Raw genomic sequence first — 25,827 nt, forward strand, 5'->3', positions numbered from 1 at the left:
TGTGGGGCGGGGCAATCAAGAGCTCACAAACAAAGAGTGTTTTTCAGTTTTATTATCTGGTTTTGGTGACTGTCGACCTTCAACAATGTCTCAAGCTGAGTGCACACATACCCCCTCTAGCAGACAGATATTTATAAAAAATATTAAATATTGTTTGGTCAGCGTTATACATTGACTGTAATCCGGTATCTCTAATCAAACAGTCTGCAGCTGTGTCTTAAAGGGACAGTTCCCCTCAAAATAATAGGGGAACTGTCCTCATAGCTCTCGTGCAGTAATCAGATTGTTTTGTTGTGAGTTGCCTAGTTTTGGAGATATCGGTCATAGAGATGGCTGCCTTCTCTCCAATACAATGGTACTATATGGCACTTGTAGTGTGCAAAGTGCCAAATATATATATTTGAAAAAAATCACAGCAATGTCTCTTTCCAGAAATCATGACCTGATGACTCAAGATAATCTCCAGAGTCCAAATAAACTGTTTCCCGCTCTTTCCTCAATATGCTATTTTTTGGATTTTTGTAATCTCTCAAACATCTTCGAAAGAAAGCAACTTCACACAGCATAGGTTAGCAAATATATTTTAATATATAATATTTATATTCATTTTAGCACAATGACAATGGCATAATTTCAGTTCAGTCTCAGTTAAATCATGACAAAAAGCCACACCTTTGTATTTACTTGAATAATACCTCATATCATATTTTGTTGCAGTCATTTCAAGATAAATCCTGAAGTACGTCTTGCCCCATGAGAGGAAAACCTTAAAAGAATTGTCTAACAGCATTGAGCCCATGGCATCCAACGGGGTTATGTTATTGTACACGAAAACTCCTTGAAAAAAAGGCAAATAAAAAAGTTGAATGAGTGAAATCCTGTAGATTTGGCCTTGTGGATGAGAAATCCAAAGATGTCTTTTGGTATTGCTGTGTTATTTTAAACATTTGCTGTGAGTATCGTTTCATTGGAAATGCCTACATGGATTTCCTGTAAAGGGAGGGGTGAGGTTATTTGATCTATAAAATGCAGAGGACAGTGAATAAGTATCTCCGTCATAATCAAAGCAACTTCATCACCACAGCTGTAAAAACAGAAAAGAAATGCCTCATAATAAAATGAAACAATCTACTGGTTATCATAGTGCACTTTCACCTGTGGTGATTTAAACTTGTTTGTCAGGTTTCACCACAGTTTAATTAAATCTCTGTGGTTGACTCGTTCAGATCGATGTATGAACATTGAGGTATAAGCACCAAAAGTCCAACATGACACCTTTATAATACTTGTTTTGTTGAAACAATAGCTCACAATAGTTTACTCAAGGAGCTGGTACCATGAAATGTATGAAATAGAAAAAAATTACTTAAACATTTAATAATAGAGAAAACTAACTCCACATACTGTGGGGCAGGGCAATCAAGAGCTCACAAACAAAGAGTGTTTTTCAGTTTTATTATCTGGTTTTGGTGACTGTCGACCTTCAACAATGTCTCAAGCTGAGTGCACACATACCCCCTCTAGCAGACAGATATTTATAAAAAATATTAAATATTGTTTGGTCAGCGTTATACATTGACTGTAATCCGTCATCTCTAATCAAACAGTCTGCAGCTGTGTCTTAAAGGGACAGTTCCCCTCAAAATAATAGGGGAACTGTCCTCATAGCTCTCGTGCAGTAATCAGATTGTTTTGTTGTGAGTTGCCTAGTTTTGGAGATATCGGTCATAGAGATGGCTGCCTTCTCTCCAATACAATGGTACTATATGGCACTTGTAGTGTGCAAAGTGCCAAACATATATATTTGAAAAAAATCACAGCAATGTGTCTTTCCAGAAATCATGACCTGATGACTCAAGATAATCTCCAGAGTCCAAATAAACTGTTTCCTGCTCTTTCTTCAATATGCTATCTTTGGATTTTTGTAACCTCTCAAACATCTTCGAAAGAAAGCAACTTCACACAGCATAGGTTAGCAAATATATTTTAATATATAATATTTATATTCATTTTAGCACAATGACAATGGCATAATTTCAGTTCAGTCTCAGTTAAATCATGACAAAAAGCCACACCTTTGTATTTACTTGAATAATACCTCATATCATATTTTGTTGCAGTCATTACAAGATAAATCCTGAAGTACGTCTTGCCCCATGAGAGGAAAACCTTAAAAGAATTGTCTAACAGCATTGAGCCCATGGCATCCAACGGGGTTATGTTATGAATTGTACGCGAAAACAGAAAATGGATGTAATGATGCTCTTCGATGACGTTGGTGGAGCATTACTCCCAGTACATCCACAACCTCTGCAACCGGCTCGGCATCAAAGTGGCAGAAAGGTGAGGATATTCAGAAAAACACAATTGCTTTACTTCACATGGAGGCTTTTATGATCCCACATGAATATGTCATTCAACAGCACATAGTACTTATAATCTTATAAAGTTAATTTTTTTTTCTCAATCGCTGTGTTTCACATGCAGCTATGCTTTGCCGACCAAGACCACAGAAGTCATGCTGATGCAAGAGCAAGGCACCAAGATGTTTGTTGACGCCGTCCTGAAGACTCACTCACGAGTCGTCCAGGTAAAACCGAGCTGCTTCAAGGTTCCCTTTTACCCAGAAGTGCTTATTTTCTTCACTAGTTTTCCTGAGGAACTGTGTTGACCCGACCAGTGAACTGTGTTTCATTCGTCTGTTCGTCTAGTTGAGCAGTCTGAACGCCACAGCGTGTCCCGTGCTCATAGACGTCCTTTTGAAGAATCAACCAGAGGGAGTTCAGCTCTCTGTGCAGGAGGTGAGTTCATCCTGACGACCGCTCTGTCACATTATACTTTAGGACACCCAAAACATTCCACCCATATGTTAGGATTTTTGTGTGCAAGGATATTATTATTTTTTAGATACCGTTTGTTTCAGGTCTGCATGACACATCAGGGGAGATGAATTCTGATTGATGATACTCTTCGTCAATAGATCCCTGAAACACTTCACCCATCCTCTCTTAATCTAGGCCGACTCATAGTTTTTACCTGGCTATTGTTGACAGATTTGAAATATTGTGAAACGATTTAGTATACAGTCAGGGGTGTCCACATACTTTTGGTCACATATTGTACATGAACAAGAACCCAGATTAAAGACACCTCTTCATTATGCAAGCCCTGAGCGGTTAAACTAACGCAGGTCTACATTAAATTAAGCTTAACTTTAACACGTAAGGATCTCTCCTCTTCCTGTTTTCCCTCTCAGCACACCGAGGCCGATTTCCATGCGCGGTTCAAGGGCCGTCCGGAGCTGGAGGGGCTGATGGCTCAGATGGGCAATTAAGACCCGTGGCGGTCTCAAGTCTGATCTTCACAGAGGATCCACCTCGTTTACCTGTTTGATTTTCTATATTTATTCTCTGGCATTTCTTAACTGAACGCTGTCAAAGGTGATCATTTGCATAAAATGTAAAAACTGTTTTTTTGTGACCTCTGGAAAATAAAAATCTCCCTATTTCTTTCCAATTTAAGTCGTCATTTTTAATGCTTCAATTCTGTTCCTTTAGAGTAAATGTGCACAAAAAATGTCAAGAAAAGTGGCATCTGCTTTTTCCATAGAGTTGTGTGAAACGACTGCCTTCCAACACTTTTACAGTCCTGTTACCTGTGCCTTGATAAATCAATGTCGCATTATTCTGGTTTAACCATTTAGCTGAAGGGACCCTGTTGGTTTTTTGGTAAAACAAACAAACCAGCCTTCAATATTTTCATTAATAATTCAAATCTAACATTTAGTCCAGCTCTTTAGCAACACATGTGTTCTTGTCTTCAAGTTTCCTACTGAACTGCTTGATTCCTCTAAAGTTAATAATTCAAACGAGTCAAGTGGAGTTCAATATGTTTATTGCAAGATGAAACAGATTACATGTAAATCAAGCTGGTCCATGGAGCACCTGGGTTTAGACTGAGAAAATACACACATTAATAAATTAAAATTTAATTAAAATCTCTGCACACCCCAACCTGCCCTGCGCTGCTGCCACACACACACACACACACACACAGTATCAGCACAAGCCAGTGATTTAACATCGTATGTAGATATTATAAAATATAAGCAGTGAAAACAAAAAGTATGTGCTAAAAAACGAGTTAATATATAGACTGATTATTGGTTATGCATTATTATATACTCCACATTCTTACAAATTCACTTTTTTTTTCCACCGTAGGTGGAGCTCGGCCCAGTTCTTGGCTAGATGAAGAAGACAAATCTACGCTTAAAAGCTTTGTAACATTCAGACAATTTAAACAACAGAATATAAAAAAGGCACCTATGTGTATCCTTTACATTGGGTTTGCTTGACCCATATCGCTATTTTCCACTGAGAGAACATCTTTCTTTGGTTGTTGCTTCATATGTTTCATGAATCCATAAATGCTTAAATAGATAATATGCAAATTATTAAATTTCTAGAAGCTTAATCTGCTAACAGGTCTAGTGTGTGTAGGACTTGGTCAGGTTGCAGATTACAACCAAGTGAAGAATCTCCAGTGTAACGAGTGTGTAGGAGAACTTTAGGGTCTGACGTGAATGGCCGTCTGTAGAGCTAATGTTTGGTTCGTCCGTTATGGGCTACTGTAGAAACACTGCAGCTGGCTCCGTGAAGATATAAACGTCTCATTCTAATGTAACAAAAACACAACGATTCACAACTTCACTAAATATACACTAAAGAAAACATACCTTTTAATATTATATTCCATTTCTCCAATAGATCCCCCTAAACGCTACACACCGTTCCTTTAATTAACAAAGTCACTCTTTTCATCTAAACTAAAAGTGTTTTCCTGTTTGACCAGTACTGTAAGGATGCTAAACATTGTATGGATAACATTGTGCCCACTTATTGTCCACAGCTACAGCAATTCTTTTTACTTTGACACTTCGTTCCTTTACTCAGATCCCTCAAGCTCAGCGATGAGAGGCCTCATGCTTCTCATCCTTTTTAGGATTTCATAGAGTGCGTCTTTGCCACCTGAAGTCAAACACTGCAGAATGCCACTCATCTGGTCTTGTGTGTTGTTTAAAGATCTCAAAGCCTCGTAGTTCTCTTCTGAGATCCATCCCCCGTCCTCGAGCTTATCCAGGATGGCTCCTGTATCGCTCACTCTGTTCATCAGATGTGTCTGATGGAGATCCACAAAATGCTGACCTGAAGCAGGCAAATAAAAGCAAAGCAAGCGAACAGTGAACACTAGAAGTTGTTACAGTCATATGTAGAAATTATAACCCAAGGAACAGAAAAATAAAAGCAGAACATAATCATTTTTGAGACCACTTATCATTTCTCAATCCTATTTTTTATGTATGCACATTACTTACCTCCAGTGGTATCTTCTGGTGTTATTTGTTCGGGTTCTGAGCGATTCATCCCTGAGCTTTCTTCTGCTACACAGTCTAATGGAATGAGATTTAATTAGTGGTGCATACAGAAATGAAAAATAACATTAAAAAATAATTCAACAGCAATGTTTATCTCCAAAAACAATGACAACTATTTATGTATTTCCAGATGCAACAATTCTGTAAAAAACACACATTAGACTAAAGCCTGAAACTATGTTTAATTATGCTTAAGTTATAGTACATTACCCGTCTTATCCTCGGCTGCAGGTTTTGTCTGGATGGCAAAGGCTACAGGACCTCTGATGGTAAATCCGAGGTAAAAGGAAACTGACCGTGGTCTCCAGAGGCTGTTTTGGCGGTTTGCATCCACCTCAATCATTACGTCATCAATAGTTGCAAAGACTTTGTAGTTTCGTACCACTCCTTCAACTTTGACAAGGCGTGCTTGGACCTCGGGAACTTGGAAAATCTTCTCTTTGCTCCAGTTGTTGCTCCAATCTTGTTTTGTTTCCTCACTTTGCTCTAGAAACAAATTTTCGAGGACCTTTCTGTGAACAATTCTCTTCAGGTCTTCACCATTTCCAATGAAGAACAGGGGGCGGAGGTACCTCGATTGAAAGTGTATCTTATATGCAACTTTGTAAGATCGGTGCATCCGTCGAATTAATTCATTGAGGTCGAGGACACATTTGGCTTCACTGCCTGTAGGCCAGCACAGGAGGAGGGCTAACATGTGGAGCTCAGGTGAATCGTTGGGGATCAGAGGCATTTTCTCTTTGAATGCAGCTAGATGTTTGCAATCAGAAGGAGATATTGCTCCCATATTTCTTAACATGATGTGAGCGAGGATGTAGTTGACCAGAGCTGTGACTGTATCTTTCTGAAGAAAGATTTCTTCCCACCATGTAGTTATTTCTTTAAGGTCCGATTCAGTGCATTCTCTGTCAAGACACGAGAGTACTCCAGCCGACGTGTCCGCTAGGTTTTGTTTGAGCTTCTGGATGAGATCAGCGCCTTTTTGTTTGAAATCTTTGGATGGGGAGTTTCCGACAAAGTTCCTGTAGCACTTTGAGGTGTCTTTGGAAATGTACGCGGGATCATCTTTCATGTGAGGCTTTGAATAAGTCAGATATTTATCGAAGAATGCACATTTTCTCTCGATCTCACCTCTGAGGCTGTTTATCAGATCGTTAAATCTGGAGAGTTTGTTGTCTCCAAGTGATTCCAGGACAGAGCTCAAGGACACATTCTTTGTAAGAACTTCTCTCCAAGTATCGTTCTGACTGACAAGCAGGTCATACACAAGGTTGCAGACCTGCACATAACCAACCTGCCCTCTGACGTTAAAAACATTCGAGACTTTGGTACTGCCATCTCCTTTCATCTCCGACCCCTGTTCATTTTCAGCAAGTCTTTCTTCATCTTTGAAAGCTTCAATGGCCTTTGATGCCAGTTGCAAAATTTCTCTTGGTTTGGCAGGACGCTCTTTGTTCTTCAAATGGTTCTTATGGACCTGGCCCAGTGTATCAGCAACAAAGGAATTTTGAGGATCTCTTTGCTTTGCTCTCTTTGCCCACATTTCAGCCTGATTGTAGTCTTTCAGTTCGATGTAATAAAAACGAGCAAGCGCTTGTGGAAAATATGGATTTTGATGAAACAATTTTGACGCGACCTTTAGAACTGACACACTCTGTTTATTGCTCTCAATCTTTTGAATATCTAGGATGAGCCTAGAATACCTTTCTTCAAACTCTGTTCCATCGATTGGATCCTCTTCTTTTTTCATGTCTTTTGGTTTTGTTCCTCTCTTGGTGAGCATGTCTTTGATGAAACCAACCAAAAACGGAGGAGTCTCATCAAAGCGCAAACGACTCAACAAGTTTCTTGCTGTGTCACTTCTGGTCACACCGGATGTAGCCATCAATTCAGTACAACACTGTGCTATCATAGGGTGAGCCATGCAGACTTTTTTTTCAGATCTTCCATCTTGTTGGAATGTGATGATGAGATGGCTGAAGGGCTCCATCCTGTCCTCCAGAGACAAGTCTCCGTGGCTGTAGTCGTCATGTTTGAAGAAGTCCATGCACTGGGACTCCAGGAGAAATGAGCCTGGTACATAGGCATTGAGCAGGGATAAGAAGGCAGCGAGCTGGGTCTCCTGTGGTCCACTGGCTTTTTTGGCGGTTTTGAAAACAGAACATGCCTCTTGGATGTAAGCCTGAGAGAAATTAGTTTGCATTATGTTAAAGCCGTGGAATTGTTTGTGTTTATCACTGTACCTTGTGCTCAGTTCTTTCTTTTTCTCATCAAATTTGTGCTTCTCTTCTTCAGAAAGGTCTTTTTGTAGGACGATATGGTCACTCTGTAGAACCACATCCTTTCTTACACAGTTGAGTAAAATAGCCACAGGCATATGGCCGGGGACGTATGTATCCTGCTCAGTAATCGTCATCTTAATGCTGTCTTGCAGTTCTTTCATAATCTTCTCATCATTCACCAACAGCAGCACAGTTTTGTGGTTGCCTCGACTGCCTGCTGTGAAAAGCTGGACCACCTCCTCTGCAACCTTTGTGATGTCTGAGGTTGAGCCCGTTAAAACAGCGCTCCTGAAGGTTTTCCTCAAGTCCCACAACACCTTCATGGCCAATGTGGTTCCCCCACATCCTGGCTGGTGGAACAGTTGAACAGTTGATATTCCTGGGAATTTTCTCCTTTGGTGAATTGTTTCCACAAGTTTGTCGTATCCATCTCGTTTGATGAAGGGAGTTCTAGTGCCATCTGACTCTCTCTGTTCACTAATGTGAAAGTTTAACCATTTGGGTGGGGCCCCTCTGTAAAAGTTTTCCTCTGTCTGATGAAGAAGTTCTGGAGGGAAAGACTCTCCTTCGAACTGATTTGCAAAGAGAACATCCAACAGGGAGAGGGAATGTTTGATTTCTAATTTTCCACTTTTAGCGGTGGACAGGGCTGCTCCACTTGCCATCTCAGACTCTGTTTCTTTTACCTTATTAATGAATGTAAAAAAAACAAAAAAGAAAAATCGAAAAAAGAAAAGTATGTTATCTTGGAATGAGCTATTGAGCTAATGGTAGAACACATGAATGAATTCGGAACCTTTGTAGATTATGGGTTTATATCATTGACATAATGCAACCCAAAATTATCACCACACACACACACACACACACACACACACACACACACACACACGATGTATATATACTATCTATCTATCTATCTATCTATCTATCTATCTATCTATCTAGGACAAACATATATGAAGGAAATAGTGAAAGTAATAGTTATTAGTATAACATAGTAAACATTTAAAAAGTAGCCACAATAGCCACAGTACAAGGAGTAAAACAATAATAACCTTTGTGACTACTGTGCATGGCATCATAAGTTCATATATTAACATTACAATAGCACTCATCTTTTTAGACAAATTGAAACTTCACCATGTTTGCAGTATTAAATTTGTTCTTACCTTTTTCCAAATGATGCAGAAGTCCTGTGAACATGTCATGCACTACATTGTGAACGATAACTGCTGAAACCTGAAGGGTGTTGGAGGTACATATATGCCACATGCCACACCCACAATGGGTGTGATTCCAGAGAGATATGTGAAGCTGTGAATGCCAGATAAAGTTATGTTGTGTGTTTGTAGGTCATTCAAGGTTTCATTTGCTTCCTTCTTGAAAATAAGGCAAATGACACATCCAAAGATGTCTTTTGGTATTGCTGTGTTATTTTCAATGTTTGATGCGAGTATCATTTTATTGGAAATGCCTACATGGATTTCCTGTAAAGGGAGGGGTGAGGTTATTTGATCTCTAAAATGCAGAGGACAGTGAATAAGTATCTCCGTCATAATCAAAGCAACTTCATCACCACAGCTGTAAAAACAGAAAAAAGTAAAGAAATGCCTTATAATAAAATGAAACAATCTACTGGTTATCATAGTGCACTTTCATTTTAATTTCCTTTACTCCTCAAGAGGAAACATAACAATGCATACCTTCATTGACAGTTTGTTCCTGTGGTAATTTAAACTTGTTTGTCAGGTTTCATCAGTTTAATTAAATGTCTGTGGTTGACTCGTTCAGATCGATGTATGAACATTGAGGTATAAGCACCAAAAGTCCAACATGACACCTTTATAATACTTGTTTTGTTGAAACAATAGCTCACAATAGTTTACTCAAGGAGCTGGTACCATGAAATCTATGGCATTTTGTTGCATAAAAAATTACTTAAACATTTAATAATAGAGAAAACTAACTCCACATACTGTGGGGCGGGGCAATCAAGAGCTCACAAACAAAGAGTGTTTTTCAGTTTTATTATCTGGTTTTGGTGACTGTCGACCTTCAACAATGTCTCAAGCTGAGTGCACACATACCCCCTCTAGCAGACAGATATTTATAAAAAATATTAAATATTGTTTGGTCAGCGTTATACATTGACTGTAATCCGGTATCTCTAATCAAACAGTCTGCAGCTGTGTCTTAAAGGGACAGTTCCCCTCAAAATAATAGGGGAACTGTCCTCATAGCTCTCGTGCAGTAATCAGATTGTTTTGTTGTGAGTTGCCTAGTTTTGGAGATATCGGTCATAGAGATGGCTGCCTTCTCTCCAATACAATGGTACTATATGGCACTTGTAGTGTGCAAAGTGCCAAACATATATATTTGAAAAAAATCACAGCAATGTGTCTTTCCAGAAATCATGACCTGATGACTCAAGATAATCTCCAGAGTCCAAATAAACTGTTTCCCGCTCTTTCTTCAATATGCTATCTTTGGATTTTTGTAACCTCTCAAACATCTTCGAAAGAAAGCAACTTCACACAGCATAGGTTAGCAAATATATTTTAATATATAATATTTATATTCATTTTAGCACAATGACAATGGCATAATTTCAGTTCAGTCTCAGTTAAATCATGACAAAAAGCCACACCTTTGTATTTACTTGAATAATACCTCATATCATATTTTGTTGCAGTCATTACAAGATAAATCCTGAAGTACGTCTTGCCCCATGAGAGGAAAACCTTAAAAGAATTGTCTAACAGCATTGAGCCCATGGCATCCAACGGGGTTATGTTATACGCGAAAACAGAAAATGGATGTAATGACGCTCTTCGATGACGTTGGTGGAGCATTACTCCCAGTACATCCACAACCTCTGCAACCGGCTCGGCATCAAAGTGGCAGAAAGGTGAGGATATTCAGAAAAACACAATTGCTTTACTTCACATGGAGGCTTTTATGATCCCACATGAATATGTCATTCAACAGCACATAGTACTTATAATCTTATAAAGTAAATTTTTTTTTCTCAATCGCTGTGTTTCACATGCAGCTATGCTTTGCCGACCAAGACCACAGAAGTCATGCTGATGCAAGAGCAAGGCACCAAGATGTTTGTTGACGCCGTCCTGAAGACTCACTCACGAGTCGTCCAGGTAAAACCGAGCTGCTTCAAGCTTCCCTTTTACCCAGAAGTGCTTATTTTCTTCACTAGTTTTCCTGAGGAACTGTGTTGACCCGACCAGTGAACTGTGTTTCATTCGTCTGTTCGTCTAGTTGAGCAGTCTGAACGCCACAGCGTGTCCCGTGCTCATAGACGTCCTTTTGAAGAATCAACCAGAGGGAGTTCAGCTCTCTGTGCAGGAGGTGAGTTCATCCTGACGACCGCTCTGTCACATTATACTTTAGGACACCCAAAACATTCCACCCATATGTTAGGATTTTTGTGTGCAAGGATATTATTATTTTTTAGATACCGTTTGTTTCAGGTCTGCATGACACATCAGGGGAGATGAATTCTGATTGATGATACTCTTCGTCAATAGATCCCTGAAACACTTCACCCATCCTCTCTTAATCTAGGCCGACTCATAGTTTTTACCTGGCTATTGTTGACAGATTTGAAATATTGTGAAACGATTTAGTATACAGTCAGGGGTGTCCACATACTTTTGGTCACATATTGTACATGAACAAGAACCCAGATTAAAGACACCTCTTCATTATGCAAGCCCTGAGCGGTTAAACTAACGCAGGTCTACATTAAATTAAGCTTAACTTTAACACGTAAGGATCTCTCCTCTTCCTGTTTTCCCTCTCAGCACACCGAGGCCGATTTCCATGCGCGGTTCAAGGGCCGTCCGGAGCTGGAGGGGCTGATGGCTCAGATGGGCAATTAAGACCCGTGGCGGTCTCAAGTCTGATCTTCACAGAGGATCCACCTCGTTTACCTGTTTGATTTTCTATATTTATTCTCTGGCATTTCTTAACTGAACGCTGTCAAAGGTGATCATTTGCATAAAATGTAAAAACTGTTTTTTTGTGACCTCTGGAAAATAAAAATCTCCCTATTTCTTTCCAATTTAAGTCGTCATTTTTAATGCTTCAATTCTGTTCCTTTAGAGTAAATGTGCACAAAAAATGTCAAGAAAAGTGGCATCTGCTTTTTCCATAGAGTTGTGTGAAACGACTGCCTTCCAACACTTTTACAGTCCTGTTACCTGTGCCTTGATAAATCAATGTCGCATTATTCTGGTTTAACCATTTAGCTGAAGGGACCCTGTTGGTTTTTTGGTAAAACAAACAAACCAGCCTTCAATATTTTCATTAATAATTCAAATCTAACATTTAGTCCAGCTCTTTAGCAACACATGTGTTCTTGTCTTCAAGTTTCCTACTGAACTGCTTGATTCCTCTAAAGTTAATAATTCAAACGAGTCAAGTGGAGTTCAATATGTTTATTGCAAGATGAAACAGATTACATGTAAATCAAGCTGGTCCATGGAGCACCTGGGTTTAGACTGAGAAAATACACACATTAATAAATTAAAATTTAATTAAAATCTCTGCACACCCCAACCTGCCCTGCGCTGCTGCCACACACACACACACACACACACAGTATCAGCACAAGCCAGTGATTTAACATCGTATGTAGATATTATAAAATATAAGCAGTGAAAACAAAAAGTATGTGCTAAAAAACGAGTTAATATATAGACTGATTATTGGTTATGCATTATTATATACTCCACATTCTTACAAATTCACTTTTTTTTTCCACCGTAGGTGGAGCTCGGCCCAGTTCTTGGCTAGATGAAGAAGACAAATCTACGCTTAAAAGCTTTGTAACATTCAGACAATTTAAACAACAGAATATAAAAAAGGCACCTATGTGTATCCTTTACATTGGGTTTGCTTGACCCATATCGCTATTTTCCACTGAGAGAACATCTTTCTTTGGTTGTTGCTTCATATGTTTCATGAATCCATAAATGCTTAAATAGATAATATGCAAATTATTAAATTTCTAGAAGCTTAATCTGCTAACAGGTCTAGTGTGTGTAGGACTTGGTCAGGTTGCAGATTACAACCAAGTGAAGAATCTCCAGTGTAACGAGTGTGTAGGAGAACTTTAGGGTCTGACGTGAATGGCCGTCTGTAGAGCTAATGTTTGGTTCGTCCGTTATGGGCTACTGTAGAAACACTGCAGCTGGCTCCGTGAAGATATAAACGTCTCATTCTAATGTAACAAAAACACAACGATTCACAACTTCACTAAATATACACTAAAGAAAACATACCTTTTAATATTATATTCCATTTCTCCAATAGATCCCCCTAAACGCTACACACCGTTCCTTTAATTAACAAAGTCACTCTTTTCATCTAAACTAAAAGTGTTTTCCTGTTTGACCAGTACTGTAAGGATGCTAAACATTGTATGGATAACATTGTGCCCACTTATTGTCCACAGCTACAGCAATTCTTTTTACTTTGACACTTCGTTCCTTTACTCAGATCCCTCAAGCTCAGCGATGAGAGGCCTCATGCTTCTCATCCTTTTTAGGATTTCATAGAGTGCGTCTTTGCCACCTGAAGTCAAACACTGCAGAATGCCACTCATCTGGTCTTGTGTGTTGTTTAAAGATCTCAAAGCCTCGTAGTTCTCTTCTGAGATCCATCCCCCGTCCTCGAGCTTATCCAGGATGGCTCCTGTATCGCTCACTCTGTTCATCAGATGTGTCTGATGGAGATCCACAAAATGCTGACCTGAAGCAGGCAAATAAAAGCAAAGCAAGCGAACAGTGAACACTAGAAGTTGTTACAGTCATATGTAGAAATTATAACCCAAGGAACAGAAAAATAAAAGCAGAACATAATCATTTTTGAGACCACTTATCATTTCTCAATCCTATTTTTTATGTATGCACATTACTTACCTCCAGTGGTATCTTCTGGTGTTATTTGTTCGGGTTCTGAGCGATTCATCCCTGAGCTTTCTTCTGCTACACAGTCTAATGGAATGAGATTTAATTAGTGGTGCATACAGAAATGAAAAATAACATTAAAAAATAATTCAACAGCAATGTTTATCTCCAAAAACAATGACAACTATTTATGTATTTCCAGATGCAACAATTCTGTAAAAAACACACATTAGACTAAAGCCTGAAACTATGTTTAATTATGCTTAAGTTATAGTACATTACCCGTCTTATCCTCGGCTGCAGGTTTTGTCTGGATGGCAAAGGCTACAGGACCTCTGATGGTAAATCCGAGGTAAAAGGAAACTGACCGTGGTCTCCAGAGGCTGTTTTGGCGGTTTGCATCCACCTCAATCATTACGTCATCAATAGTTGCAAAGACTTTGTAGTTTCGTACCACTCCTTCAACTTTGACAAGGCGTGCTTGGACCTCGGGAACTTGGAAAATCTTCTCTTTGCTCCAGTTGTTGCTCCAATCTTGTTTTGTTTCCTCACTTTGCTCTAGAAACAAATTTTCGAGGACCTTTCTGTGAACAATTCTCTTCAGGTCTTCACCATTTCCAATGAAGAACAGGGGGCGGAGGTACCTCGATTGAAAGTGTATCTTATATGCAACTTTGTAAGATCGGTGCATCCGTCGAATTAATTCATTGAGGTCGAGGACACATTTGGCTTCACTGCCTGTAGGCCAGCACAGGAGGAGGGCTAACATGTGGAGCTCAGGTGAATCGTTGGGGATCAGAGGCATTTTCTCTTTGAATGCAGCTAGATGTTTGCAATCAGAAGGAGATATTGCTCCCATATTTCTTAACATGATGTGAGCGAGGATGTAGTTGACCAGAGCTGTGACTGTATCTTTCTGAAGAAAGATTTCTTCCCACCATGTAGTTATTTCTTTAAGGTCCGATTCAGTGCATTCTCTGTCAAGACACGAGAGTACTCCAGCCGACGTGTCCGCTAGGTTTTGTTTGAGCTTCTGGATGAGATCAGCGCCTTTTTGTTTGAAATCTTTGGATGGGGAGTTTCCGACAAAGTTCCTGTAGCACTTTGAGGTGTCTTTGGAAATGTACGCGGGATCATCTTTCATGTGAGGCTTTGAATAAGTCAGATATTTATCGAAGAATGCACATTTTCTCTCGATCTCACCTCTGAGGCTGTTTATCAGATCGTTAAATCTGGAGAGTTTGTTGTCTCCAAGTGATTCCAGGACAGAGCTCAAGGACACATTCTTTGTAAGAACTTCTCTCCAAGTATCGTTCTGACTGACAAGCAGGTCATACACAAGGTTGCAGACCTGCACATAACCAACCTGCCCTCTGACGTTAAAAACATTCGAGACTTTGGTACTGCCATCTCCTTTCATCTCCGACCCCTGTTCATTTTCAGCAAGTCTTTCTTCATCTTTGAAAGCTTCAATGGCCTTTGATGCCAGTTGCAAAATTTCTCTTGGTTTGGCAGGACGCTCTTTGTTCTTCAAATGGTTCTTATGGACCTGGCCCAGTGTATCAGCAACAAAGGAATTTTGAGGATCTCTTTGCTTTGCTCTCTTTGCCCACATTTCAGCCTGATTGTAGTCTTTCAGTTCGATGTAATAAAAACGAGCAAGCGCTTGTGGAAAATATGGATTTTGATGAAACAATTTTGACGCGACCTTTAGAACTGACACACTCTGTTTATTGCTCTCAATCTTTTGAATATCTAGGATGAGCCTAGAATACCTTTCTTCAAACTCTGTTCCATCGATTGGATCCTCTTCTTTTTTCATGTCTTTTGGTTTTGTTCCTCTCTTGGTGAGCATGTCTTTGATGAAACCAACCAAAAACGGAGGAGTCTCATCAAAGCGCAAACGACTCAACAAGTTTCTTGCTGTGTCACTTCTGGTCACACCGGATGTAGCCATCAATTCAGTACAACACTGTGCTATCATAGGGTGAGCCATGCAGACTTTTTTTTCAGATCTTCCATCTTGTTGGAATGTGATGATGAGATGGCTGAAGGGCTCCATCCTGTCCTCCAGAGACAAGTCTCCGTGGCTGTAGTCGTCATGTTTGAAGAAGTCCATGCACTGGGACTCCAGGAGAAATGAGCCTGGTACATAGGCATTGAGCAGGGATAAGAAGGCAGCGAGCTGGGTCTCCTGTGGTCCACTGGCTTTTTTGGCGGTTTTGAAAACAGAACATGCCTCTTGGATGTAAGCCTGAGAGAAATTAGTTTGCATTATGTTAAAGCCGTGGAATTGTTTGTGTTTATCACTGTACCTTGTGCTCAGTTCTTTCTTTTTCTCATCAAATTTGTGCTTCTCTTCTTCAGAAAGGTCTTTTTGTAGGACGATATGGTCACTCTGTAGAACCACATCCTTTCTTACACAGTTGAGTAAAATAGCCACAGGCATATGGCCGGGGACGTATGTATCCTGCTCAGTAATCGTCATCTTAATGCTGTCTTGCAGTTCTTTCATAATCTTCTCATCATTCACCAACAGCAGCACAGTTTTGTGGTTGCCTCGACTGCCTGCTGTGAAAAGCTGGACCACCTCCTCTGCAACCTTTGTGATGTCTGAGGTTGAGCCCGTTAAAACAGCGCTCCTGAAGGTTTTCCTCAAGTCCCACAACACCTTCATGGCCAATGTGGTTCCCCCACATCCTGGCTGGTGGAACAGTTGAACAGTTGATATTCCTGGGAATTTTCTCCTTTGGTGAATTGTTTCCACAAGTTTGTCGTATCCATCTCGTTTGATGAAGGGAGTTCTAGTGCCATCTGACTCTCTCTGTTCACTAATGTGAAAGTTTAACCATTTGGGTGGGGCCCCTCTGTAAAAGTTTTCCTCTGTCTGATGAAGAAGTTCTGGAGGGAAAGACTCTCCTTCGAACTGATTTGCAAAGAGAACATCCAACAGGGAGAGGGAATGTTTGATTTCTAATTTTCCACTTTTAGCGGTGGACAGGGCTGCTCCACTTGCCATCTCAGACTCTGTTTCTTTTACCTTATTAATGAATGTAAAAAAAACAAAAAAGAAAAATCGAAAAAAGAAAAGTATGTTATCTTGGAATGAGCTATTGAGCTAATGGTAGAACACATGAATGAATTCGGAACCTTTGTAGATTATGGGTTTATATCATTGACATAATGCAACCCAAAATTATCACCACACACACACACACACACACACACACACACACACACACACACGATGTATATATACTATCTATCTATCTATCTATCTATCTATCTATCTATCTATCTATCTAGGACAAACATATATGAAGGAAATAGTGAAAGTAATAGTTATTAGTATAACATAGTAAACATTTAAAAAGTAGCCACAATAGCCACAGTACAAGGAGTAAAACAATAATAACCTTTGTGACTACTGTGCATGGCATCATAAGTTCATATATTAACATTACAATAGCACTCATCTTTTTAGACAAATTGAAACTTCACCATGTTTGCAGTATTAAATTTGTTCTTACCTTTTTCCAAATGATGCAGAAGTCCTGTGAACATGTCATGCACTACATTGTGAACGATAACTGCTGAAACCTGAAGGGTGTTGGAGGTACATATATGCCACATGCCACACCCACAATGGGTGTGATTCCAGAGAGATATGTGAAGCTGTGAATGCCAGATAAAGTTATGTTGTGTGTTTGTAGGTCATTCAAGGTTTCATTTGCTTCCTTCTTGAAAATAAGGCAAATGACACATCCAAAGATGTCTTTTGGTATTGCTGTGTTATTTTCAATGTTTGATGCGAGTATCATTTTATTGGAAATGCCTACATGGATTTCCTGTAAAGGGAGGGGTGAGGTTATTTGATCTCTAAAATGCAGAGGACAGTGAATAAGTATCTCCGTCATAATCAAAGCAACTTCATCACCACAGCTGTAAAAACAGAAAAAAGTAAAGAAATGCCTTATAATAAAATGAAACAATCTACTGGTTATCATAGTGCACTTTCATTTTAATTTCCTTTACTCCTCAAGAGGAAACATAACAATGCATACCTTCATTGACAGTTTGTTCCTGTGGTAATTTAAACTTGTTTGTCAGGTTTCATCAGTTTAATTAAATGTCTGTGGTTGACTCGTTCAGATCGATGTATGAACATTGAGGTATAAGCACCAAAAGTCCAACATGACACCTTTATAATACTTGTTTTGTTGAAACAATAGCTCACAATAGTTTACTCAAGGAGCTGGTACCATGAAATCTATGGCATTTTGTTGCATAAAAAATTACTTAAACATTTAATAATAGAGAAAACTAACTCCACATACTGTGGGGCGGGGCAATCAAGAGCTCACAAACAAAGAGTGTTTTTCAGTTTTATTATCTGGTTTTGGTGACTGTCGACCTTCAACAATGTCTCAAGCTGAGTGCACACATACCCCCTCTAGCAGACAGATATTTATAAAAAATATTAAATATTGTTTGGTCAGCGTTATACATTGACTGTAATCCGGTATCTCTAATCAAACAGTCTGCAGCTGTGTCTTAAAGGGACAGTTCCCCTCAAAATAATAGGGGAACTGTCCTCATAGCTCTCGTGCAGTAATCAGATTGTTTTGTTGTGAGTTGCCTAGTTTTGGAGATATCGGTCATAGAGATGGCTGCCTTCTCTCCAATACAATGGTACTATATGGCACTTGTAGTGTGCAAAGTGCCAAACATATATATTTGAAAAAAATCACAGCAATGTGTCTTTCCAGAAATCATGACCTGATGACTCAAGATAATCTCCAGAGTCCAAATAAACTGTTTCCCGCTCTTTCTTCAATATGCTATTTTTTGGATTTTTGTAATCTCTCAAACATCTTCGAAAGAAAGCAACTTCACACAGCATAGGTTAGCAAATATATTTTAATATATAATATTTATATTCATTTTAGCACAATGACAATGGCATAATTTCAGTTCAGTCTCAGTTAAATCATGACAAAAAGCCACACCTTTGTATTTACTTGAATAATACCTCATATCATATTTTGTTGCAGTCATTACAAGATAAATCCTGAAGTACGTCTTGCCCCATGAGAGGAAAACCTTAAAAGAATTGTCTAACAGCATTGAGCCCATGGCATCCAACGGGGTTATGTTATACGCGAAAACAGAAAATGGATGTAATGACGCTCTTCGATGAATTGTTAAGCACAGCAGCACATCCCACGTATTCTTTGTCACTGAGACGGAACTGTTTATCTTTCCTTATCTCAAACCACAATTAAGCATTAAGCCTTCACTAACATGAAAAACTGGATCGACAGTGAACATAAAAACACACCTGTCACTTGCTACACCATTTGAGAACGAAGCACATTACAAAAATAACAAGCGAAATACAAGAGAAAACCTATAGGCAGTGACACACAGGACAATTCAAGAATTTAACTCAGCAATGTTACGTGAATCAAAATGCTCTGAATGCTGCCCATCTTCACTAATGGATCAAAAGTGACGGTAAAATCCACAGATGTGTCAACTCTCAAAAGCTATTCCTCTCACGCTGAGTCAAATTGTTCGATGCCTGTAAACCACAGTGATGTTTTTCAGCCTTACATTATTAAACCTCCAGTTACATAGATCAGATTAGTGTTGAAAACACGACACCTCAAAAATAGCCTACATTGACCACTCACCGCGCACACAAGCCACAAACGTTACTGTGACCAACTTAAATAAAGATTGTTCACTACAAACATCATGCGACGTTGCTAAAAGTCAAGCAATGGCATGAGTTCAAGTCCCTTCACCACTGCAGTTTGCAGCACTTTTTACCTACGCTGGGAAAGTTTGCTTTTTTTTTATGCATGAATTGTAAACTTTATTCGTCAGCTCTGGAGAAATGCAAGTAGGTGTGGTTAAAAAGCTTGTGCACAAAATTCAGGAACGGACGACTTAATGTGACTCGCACTATTCCCGTGATGGTTAAAAAGGTGCAAAGGAAAACTGGAACAATGCTGCACAACTTCACACGAAGCGATGCAGACATTCAGCATTCCTAACATTAACACTCATGATGATTAACAGCGTTCCTGTGCAAGACCTGCCACATTCAAAATTACACCGACTAGATGCAGAGGTGTGGCATCTTGAACACATACCAGAGATGTTTTAACCTACACATTTCTCTCTGCTCACACCTCAAACAGCTACAACCCAAACGATTCTTCACTCTACTTACACTACTCTCTACCCAGCACTTGTACTCATGAAGTTACCTCTTCACTCCATCGCTTCCTCCCTGCGCCCTTTAACCTTTCACCGACACCTTACTTAAAAAATAAAGCGAATAGGGAGCCTCAAGTGTTCACTATTGAATACATAAATATAGAAACAAACTATGTAATTCAAGAGATGTATTGAAGCTCAGCTTCATTATGATGAAATATGACGCTATTTAGCACATGCTACTTACCTAGATTGCTAACTAGCTAGACTGGATTGTTTAGCTGTATTAGCTAGCTTCCTGTGCTCTTTTAGCTAGTTTTCTGGCTAGGCAGGTAGCATGTGCGGCCTTCTTAAGCTAAATAACATGTTACAGTGTGTATGCGCACACCTTGCATGGCAGCTGGATTCTCTCGAGAATCCGGGGATCACTTTTAAACTCAATCAAAAAACGTTTATTTGGTTGAATCAGAATTTGACACTGTTAAAACTCTAGCTAACAGATGCTAACTGGCTAAATTGCTCAATTGATTATTTTACTTATTTATCCATTTAATATTGAGCATTTTGTGGCTCCATACAGCACTAGAGTGATTTCTTATTTTTCAGAAGAGTGTTGTCAATTGCCTCAATTATCTTTTTGTATTTTATTAAGTGAGTAGAATAAGAAAATACTGCTAATGATCTGGTCATAAAGACAAATCCGGGGTCAACATTTCTTGAACTTTCCACACACACCTGGCCCAACATTTTAAGACTTTAGGTTACACTTCACATTGTCTTTCTCTTGGTGCAATGTGCAAGTGACAACATGTCTCATACGAACAAAATGGCAGATTATGACCTTGTGACTGCTTTTATCTTTTGTCATGATTTGGAAACTCTCTGAATAAAATCATTTCACGAGCAGTGACCACGACACATCTGACCAAATACGCATTAAAACAGAATATGTTACATATCAGTTAATACAATGAAGTGAGTATCACTTTTTTTTTTTTTTTTTTTGTAAAATCATCACCCAAAGCCGAAACAGCAAAACATGAATGAAGAGAATAACATGAATTATAAAATGTTTGATAAGCAACACGTTTCCCTCCCCTTGATTTGTTTCCAGTTAGTAAAACAAAATCAGGTTACATAAAAACAACAATATATAGGCATTAAATAAATTAATCAAGATCAAAACAAACAGTGATATATATTCAAAATACATATTTACAACCTAATAAAATGAAAAAAAAAACAAAGAAAGAAAACACAGTCTTATCCTGAAGGGAAAACAATACTCTTGATTGAATAATTTTTAATTGACGGTTGGCATTACATGCTGAACACCTCCACACAATATCTGCCTCTTCATTTCCTACTTTATCTATACTCATGTGTTGGTTTATATATATATATATATATATATATATATATATATATATATATATATATATATATATATATATATATATATATATATTTATTTATTTCAGTAGGTTTGTACTGTTGCAGCATTTACTTAGTTGATATGTACTTGGTACATGGAAATCCAGATTTGACATCATTTGTGACTGATATGTTGATATGTGCCAATTGGCTACCGAGAGAAAGCTAAGCAACGCCAAACATTTAATCCACCTGGTGAGGTCAGGGGGGCTGTGCCATGGTTAATATGGTGACATCGATGGGGGTTGACTTTAGAAGGGTAGGAAACATAAAGTGGATATTAAAAGCAAAAACAATGAATGGAGAAAGGTACAGGCACATTTCGCTGCTGAGAGAAATTGTAACACTCCAGCGAACACGCTGCTAACCAGGAGCGTCTAGTGCATCACACAGTTTGATTTTTTTTCTTTTTTTATGTTTACAGATATTGCATGGACAAACTACTGACACACTACCACACAACTGTTAACTGTTGAGTCCATGGCCTACCCTACTGAAATTCAGAGAGATTAAAACAAATTAAAAGTCACTTGGTCACATACATCTAAATTCACAATTTGCTATTCAAAGAGCACGTCAAATAAAAAGAGAAGAAAAAGGAAAAATAAAATACAATGGCCCAAATCCTCCCTTGCTGATATTTTGTACAATAATGGAGAGACATGCTAATATCTGGAAAGACAAACCTGCCTTTTGGTTCGTAAGGTCACCAAAGCTCTTCGATGAAACTGGTGAGCGGCAAATATTTATGGCCAATAATCACATCCATTTTAACGCCGGGAAAGACCATTACCCAGAGGTCATAGCAGTAAGTATAACTGCCTCCCTTTGCCTGACAATAAGCTCTCAGTTCAGCTCTGTGACAAATGCAGTGGTCCCACTTTGTGTTCACTAAGTTCAAGCTACAGGAGGGCAGCTACCGCTTCACTTGGGGTCAGGCCTAGCTGAAGGGACAATCCACCCAGAAATACTTCCGACACTGTTGTACATTACCAATCTGAAGAGATCAGTGCATATGCCAGGATACATTTTAGCATGACGTTGCATTTCTATCGTTTTTGGTATGACTTTTTGGAAACACCAGATAAAGAGGACTATGACTTAGAGAACTAGTGCGGTGGCACAGCGGTGCTTTGAGCAGAGGAATCACTTAAGTTATTATAATTCATCCTCTGAGCCCCATGAATCTGAATAACAAAATGTCATGGCAATCCATCCAAAAGTCGTCGAGACATTTTACACTAAACAACAAACATCAAACTGTTCGCTGTGCTAGAGGTAAAGTCAGACGATCACCAAAGTCATCAGGAGTCAGCCTCTGACGACCATGAATGTGTGTACCAAACTTTGAGGCAATCAATCCAATAGTTGTTTGGTGGTTTACGTTTTTAATTAGTCTTAGTTGATCTTATACAATTTACGAGTAGCCTAAGACAATTGTTCGTTGCCTTTCTTGAGGTAAGCTGGGAAAATGCTGATAGGCCCTACATTCATGGAGACATAAACTGTTTACCTCTTACCATACAGAGACACAGTCATAACGCAGGATCCCTTTTAGGGTTACAGGCATCCAGTTTCCTTTGTTCGATGGTTGTAAAATATCCTGACTATCCTTATTTAGGCAGGTAGTACGTTCTGTAAGGGGTTAAGCATTCCCTGCAGGGATGATAATCTCCAGATTTGGCATGGCACTACGCGGTTTCCACTAGTATTGATCCGCTCTATTCTCCTTGACCGAGCTTCAATGAATGAATTGAATTCAAAGCACAGCATATATAACAGTGTTAGAGTATTTAAGGGTGGAATAATCCTGTCAAAGTACAAAGAAACATGACCACTATTGGATTACTGCAGGCATTAAAGGACTATTGGATGCTTGTTACCTTAACACTTTGCTTGCAAAACAGTAGAATAGAGTTCTACAGTATAGTTGGTCAAACAATGCCCCCCCCCCATGTTTAAATAATGAATATTGGGTATTTTCTGTCCTGAAACTACACACTTTCCTCTCATCAAGTGCCACCCAGCACATCCGTCATGCAGATTCAACACGAGAACATCAGGATGTTGTCAAACACCCCGACGTGTCCTAACTTAAGAGTTCAGTCCTTTATATTAAGTGATTTGTTGGGAGGATATGTTACAGTGCAGAGTTTTCCTACAGACGTTAATGCACAGGATACAAATCAGTCCAACACTACAAGAAACAGTGAGCAATACAAAAGAAAACAGATCACAGAAACTGTGATCGAAATAAAAGTCTCGGCCGTTGGCACTGGGGTTGGAGTGGAGCGTGTTGGTGAGGGAGAAGAAGCAGGGAAGTAAAATGATACACTGATAGATTTGTATGTGGGTTTTTTTCGATCCTACAGCTTCAATAACGTCAAAGATGGGGGCAGAAGTAGATCCACCGACATTCTGTACACACCGACACTGAAGTCCTTAGCAAGTCCTTAGCAAGTGAGAGCCGGTTTTGGATCGACTTGTTGACGTGTGTGCCGGCGTCCGTCTCCGCTTCACACGCACAATCTCTCACAGTTGTGAAAACTTTTCGGGGGTAAACACAAAGTCTGCTAAGGCTTCAATGCGGAGGGGAAATAAGAGACACAGTGTTCAAAAGAGCAGTTATTATGGTTACGTTTCAACAGTCTTGCTAGTTATTATGTTGGTGCATGGAGGGAATGGCATAGTCAGCTGGTTATAAGCCGTTGGGTTTAGTAGAGATCTTTGTCTACTCTATGTACAGTTTTTAAAGGTCATGTTTCCATCATCACACGCCGTGTTAGCGCTCTGACTTGTTCCTCCTTTCTTTCACTTTGATCTGCGCTTATTCGTTTTATTCAGTTATTTTCAGCAGTGCAACAAATAAAATAGTGAAAGAAAGTTTTGTCTCTTTTAAGTGTCACGCAACACAACATTTTTCACAAAGTAAATGCAATATCCAATACGATCGCTCAATTTATACTTTTGTTTCTGCACTTTTAGTGTTTTTTTTCATCTCAATTTGTCAGAGATATGTTTCAGAATAGTTTCAGATTAGATGAAATTAGGCCCTTTAGCTACAAAGGTGAAATTAACATACAGTTGAAATCCGAGTGTCCTCTATGGAACACACACTGCAGGTAAATATATATTATTTCTGCTGTACTTTCTTCTAATATATTATTTGTATATGTACACCTCTAGCCAGCTCATATGACAGCCTTTCATGCTAACTGGTCCCCTTGATGAAAAGAGGACCTATAGACAGGGAGCATCCATAGCATAGAAATAATTACTCAACTTTCATAACTCCGCTATGATTATACGCTAAAGGCAAATATTGGCTTTTCCTATGAAAATCAACTTTAAATATCTTCTTCTAAAATGTTAGACTTTTTTTTAGTTGTTCTTTAATATGATATAATTATCTGTAAGAGTAAAGGGAATGCATACAGCACCTCTAGCTGAGGAACAGTGACCGCCCTGTCCTTTAAGTTTGACTTAAAGTTTAGTTTAAAATACAGCAAGCTCATGGCAATACGGCCAACAGAGGCAAAAAGATGGTAACTTGGTAACTGTAATTATTTGTATTGAACTATATGGACTTTAAAGGAATAGTTTGACGTTTGGGGAAATTCTTTCATTTGCCTTTTTTTACCTAGAGTTAGATGAATGTGGCATCTTTTCATCACACCCAAAATGTTGACTGTTTCTTTCCCCCAAATGTTGAAGTATCCCTTTCAAATTACAAACGCACCTGAACTATTAGAGCAGCTACACACAAAAACAAGAACCCTCATAGAAAACAACCAAAGTCATGTATGGGAGATTCAGATTCATTTTTATATTCATTTCTTTTTCTCACGTTTCTCACTTAAGCTGCAGTTTTGTTTAAAAATATGTTTTTGATAATATAAACTATGTAATTACATGGTTTAGTTTCAGTATCTTAATCTTAAAGTTTTCATTCCATCAGGTTTTGACATTTTGGCTATTTTGCATATTCAAATTGACTTGAAAAACACTGCTGAATTATTAGTCATTGTCATGCATCACTGCACAGACAATGTATCCAGCTTCATATAAACTTTGCCATTTCGATTTGTTGTTAATTAAGTTTTTCAAGGCGGGGTTTGTAGTTTTAAATCATTGTGGATGTAGTTATCGTCTTAAGTATAATTAACTACACTGACACACACACATTAGCACAGCATCACAGATCGAACAGTGTTTACAGATTACTCTCATTCTGAACTGACCCACTCAGCGTTTGAAACGAGGGTAGACTTTGTCTCTCTCTCTCTCTTTATCACTCTCTCTATCACTCTCTCTCCTCACACACATACACTGTCGTCCCGTCTCCAGATTTCTTCTTCTAATGTCTCTTTTTCCGCAGCTTCCCGTCTCCCCTCAGCTTGGGAAGAGGCTGCATCGCTACAATCCGATTCGTTGCTTGGTTGGTGTCCGCGGTTATGTGGTCACGGCTTGTGTTAGTGCAAGGAGGGTGCGTTGCTGGATGTGTGTGTGTGTG

The 25,827-nt window shown here is 39.0% G+C and overlaps 4 protein-coding genes across 4 annotated transcripts; 2 read left to right on the forward strand and 2 right to left on the reverse strand.

The window, feature by feature from the left end:
* The first annotated feature begins 2,250 nt into the window (after positions 1-2,250).
* LOC142950833 (large ribosomal subunit protein mL48-like) lies at positions 2,251-3,516 on the forward strand. Its single transcript, XM_076092449.1, has 4 exons — positions 2,251-2,343; positions 2,488-2,590; positions 2,712-2,801; positions 3,257-3,516. Exons 1-4 carry the CDS (start codon positions 2,270-2,272, stop codon positions 3,332-3,334), a joined length of 345 nt encoding a protein of 114 aa, XP_075948564.1. The 5' UTR covers positions 2,251-2,269; the 3' UTR covers positions 3,335-3,516.
* A 361-nt stretch (positions 3,517-3,877) lies between these two features.
* Positions 3,878-8,956, reverse strand: LOC142950832 (sterile alpha motif domain-containing protein 9-like). The gene is made up of 4 exons (XM_076092448.1): positions 8,892-8,956; positions 5,648-8,405; positions 5,378-5,452; positions 3,878-5,207 (listed from the first exon to the last, which is right to left on the reverse strand). Exons 1-4 carry the CDS (start codon positions 8,928-8,930, stop codon positions 4,948-4,950), a joined length of 3,132 nt encoding a protein of 1,043 aa, XP_075948563.1. The 5' UTR covers positions 8,931-8,956; the 3' UTR covers positions 3,878-4,947.
* A 1,600-nt stretch (positions 8,957-10,556) lies between these two features.
* Positions 10,557-11,803, forward strand: LOC142950835 (large ribosomal subunit protein mL48-like). The gene is made up of 4 exons (XM_076092452.1): positions 10,557-10,630; positions 10,775-10,877; positions 10,999-11,088; positions 11,544-11,803. Exons 1-4 carry the CDS (start codon positions 10,557-10,559, stop codon positions 11,619-11,621), a joined length of 345 nt encoding a protein of 114 aa, XP_075948567.1. The 3' UTR covers positions 11,622-11,803.
* Positions 11,804-12,164: 361 nt separating this feature from the next.
* Positions 12,165-17,247, reverse strand: LOC142950834 (sterile alpha motif domain-containing protein 9-like). Its single transcript, XM_076092451.1, has 4 exons — positions 17,183-17,247; positions 13,935-16,692; positions 13,665-13,739; positions 12,165-13,494 (listed from the first exon to the last, which is right to left on the reverse strand). Exons 1-4 carry the CDS (start codon positions 17,219-17,221, stop codon positions 13,235-13,237), a joined length of 3,132 nt encoding a protein of 1,043 aa, XP_075948566.1. The 5' UTR covers positions 17,222-17,247; the 3' UTR covers positions 12,165-13,234.
* Positions 17,248-25,827: the final 8,580 nt, after the last annotated feature.

The sequence above is a fragment of the Anarhichas minor genome, unplaced genomic scaffold (genome assembly GCF_050575085.1).
Source record: "Anarhichas minor isolate MPS153535 unplaced genomic scaffold, ASM5057508v1 ptg000016l, whole genome shotgun sequence".
Classification (NCBI taxonomy): domain Eukaryota; kingdom Metazoa; phylum Chordata; class Actinopteri; order Perciformes; family Anarhichadidae; genus Anarhichas; species Anarhichas minor.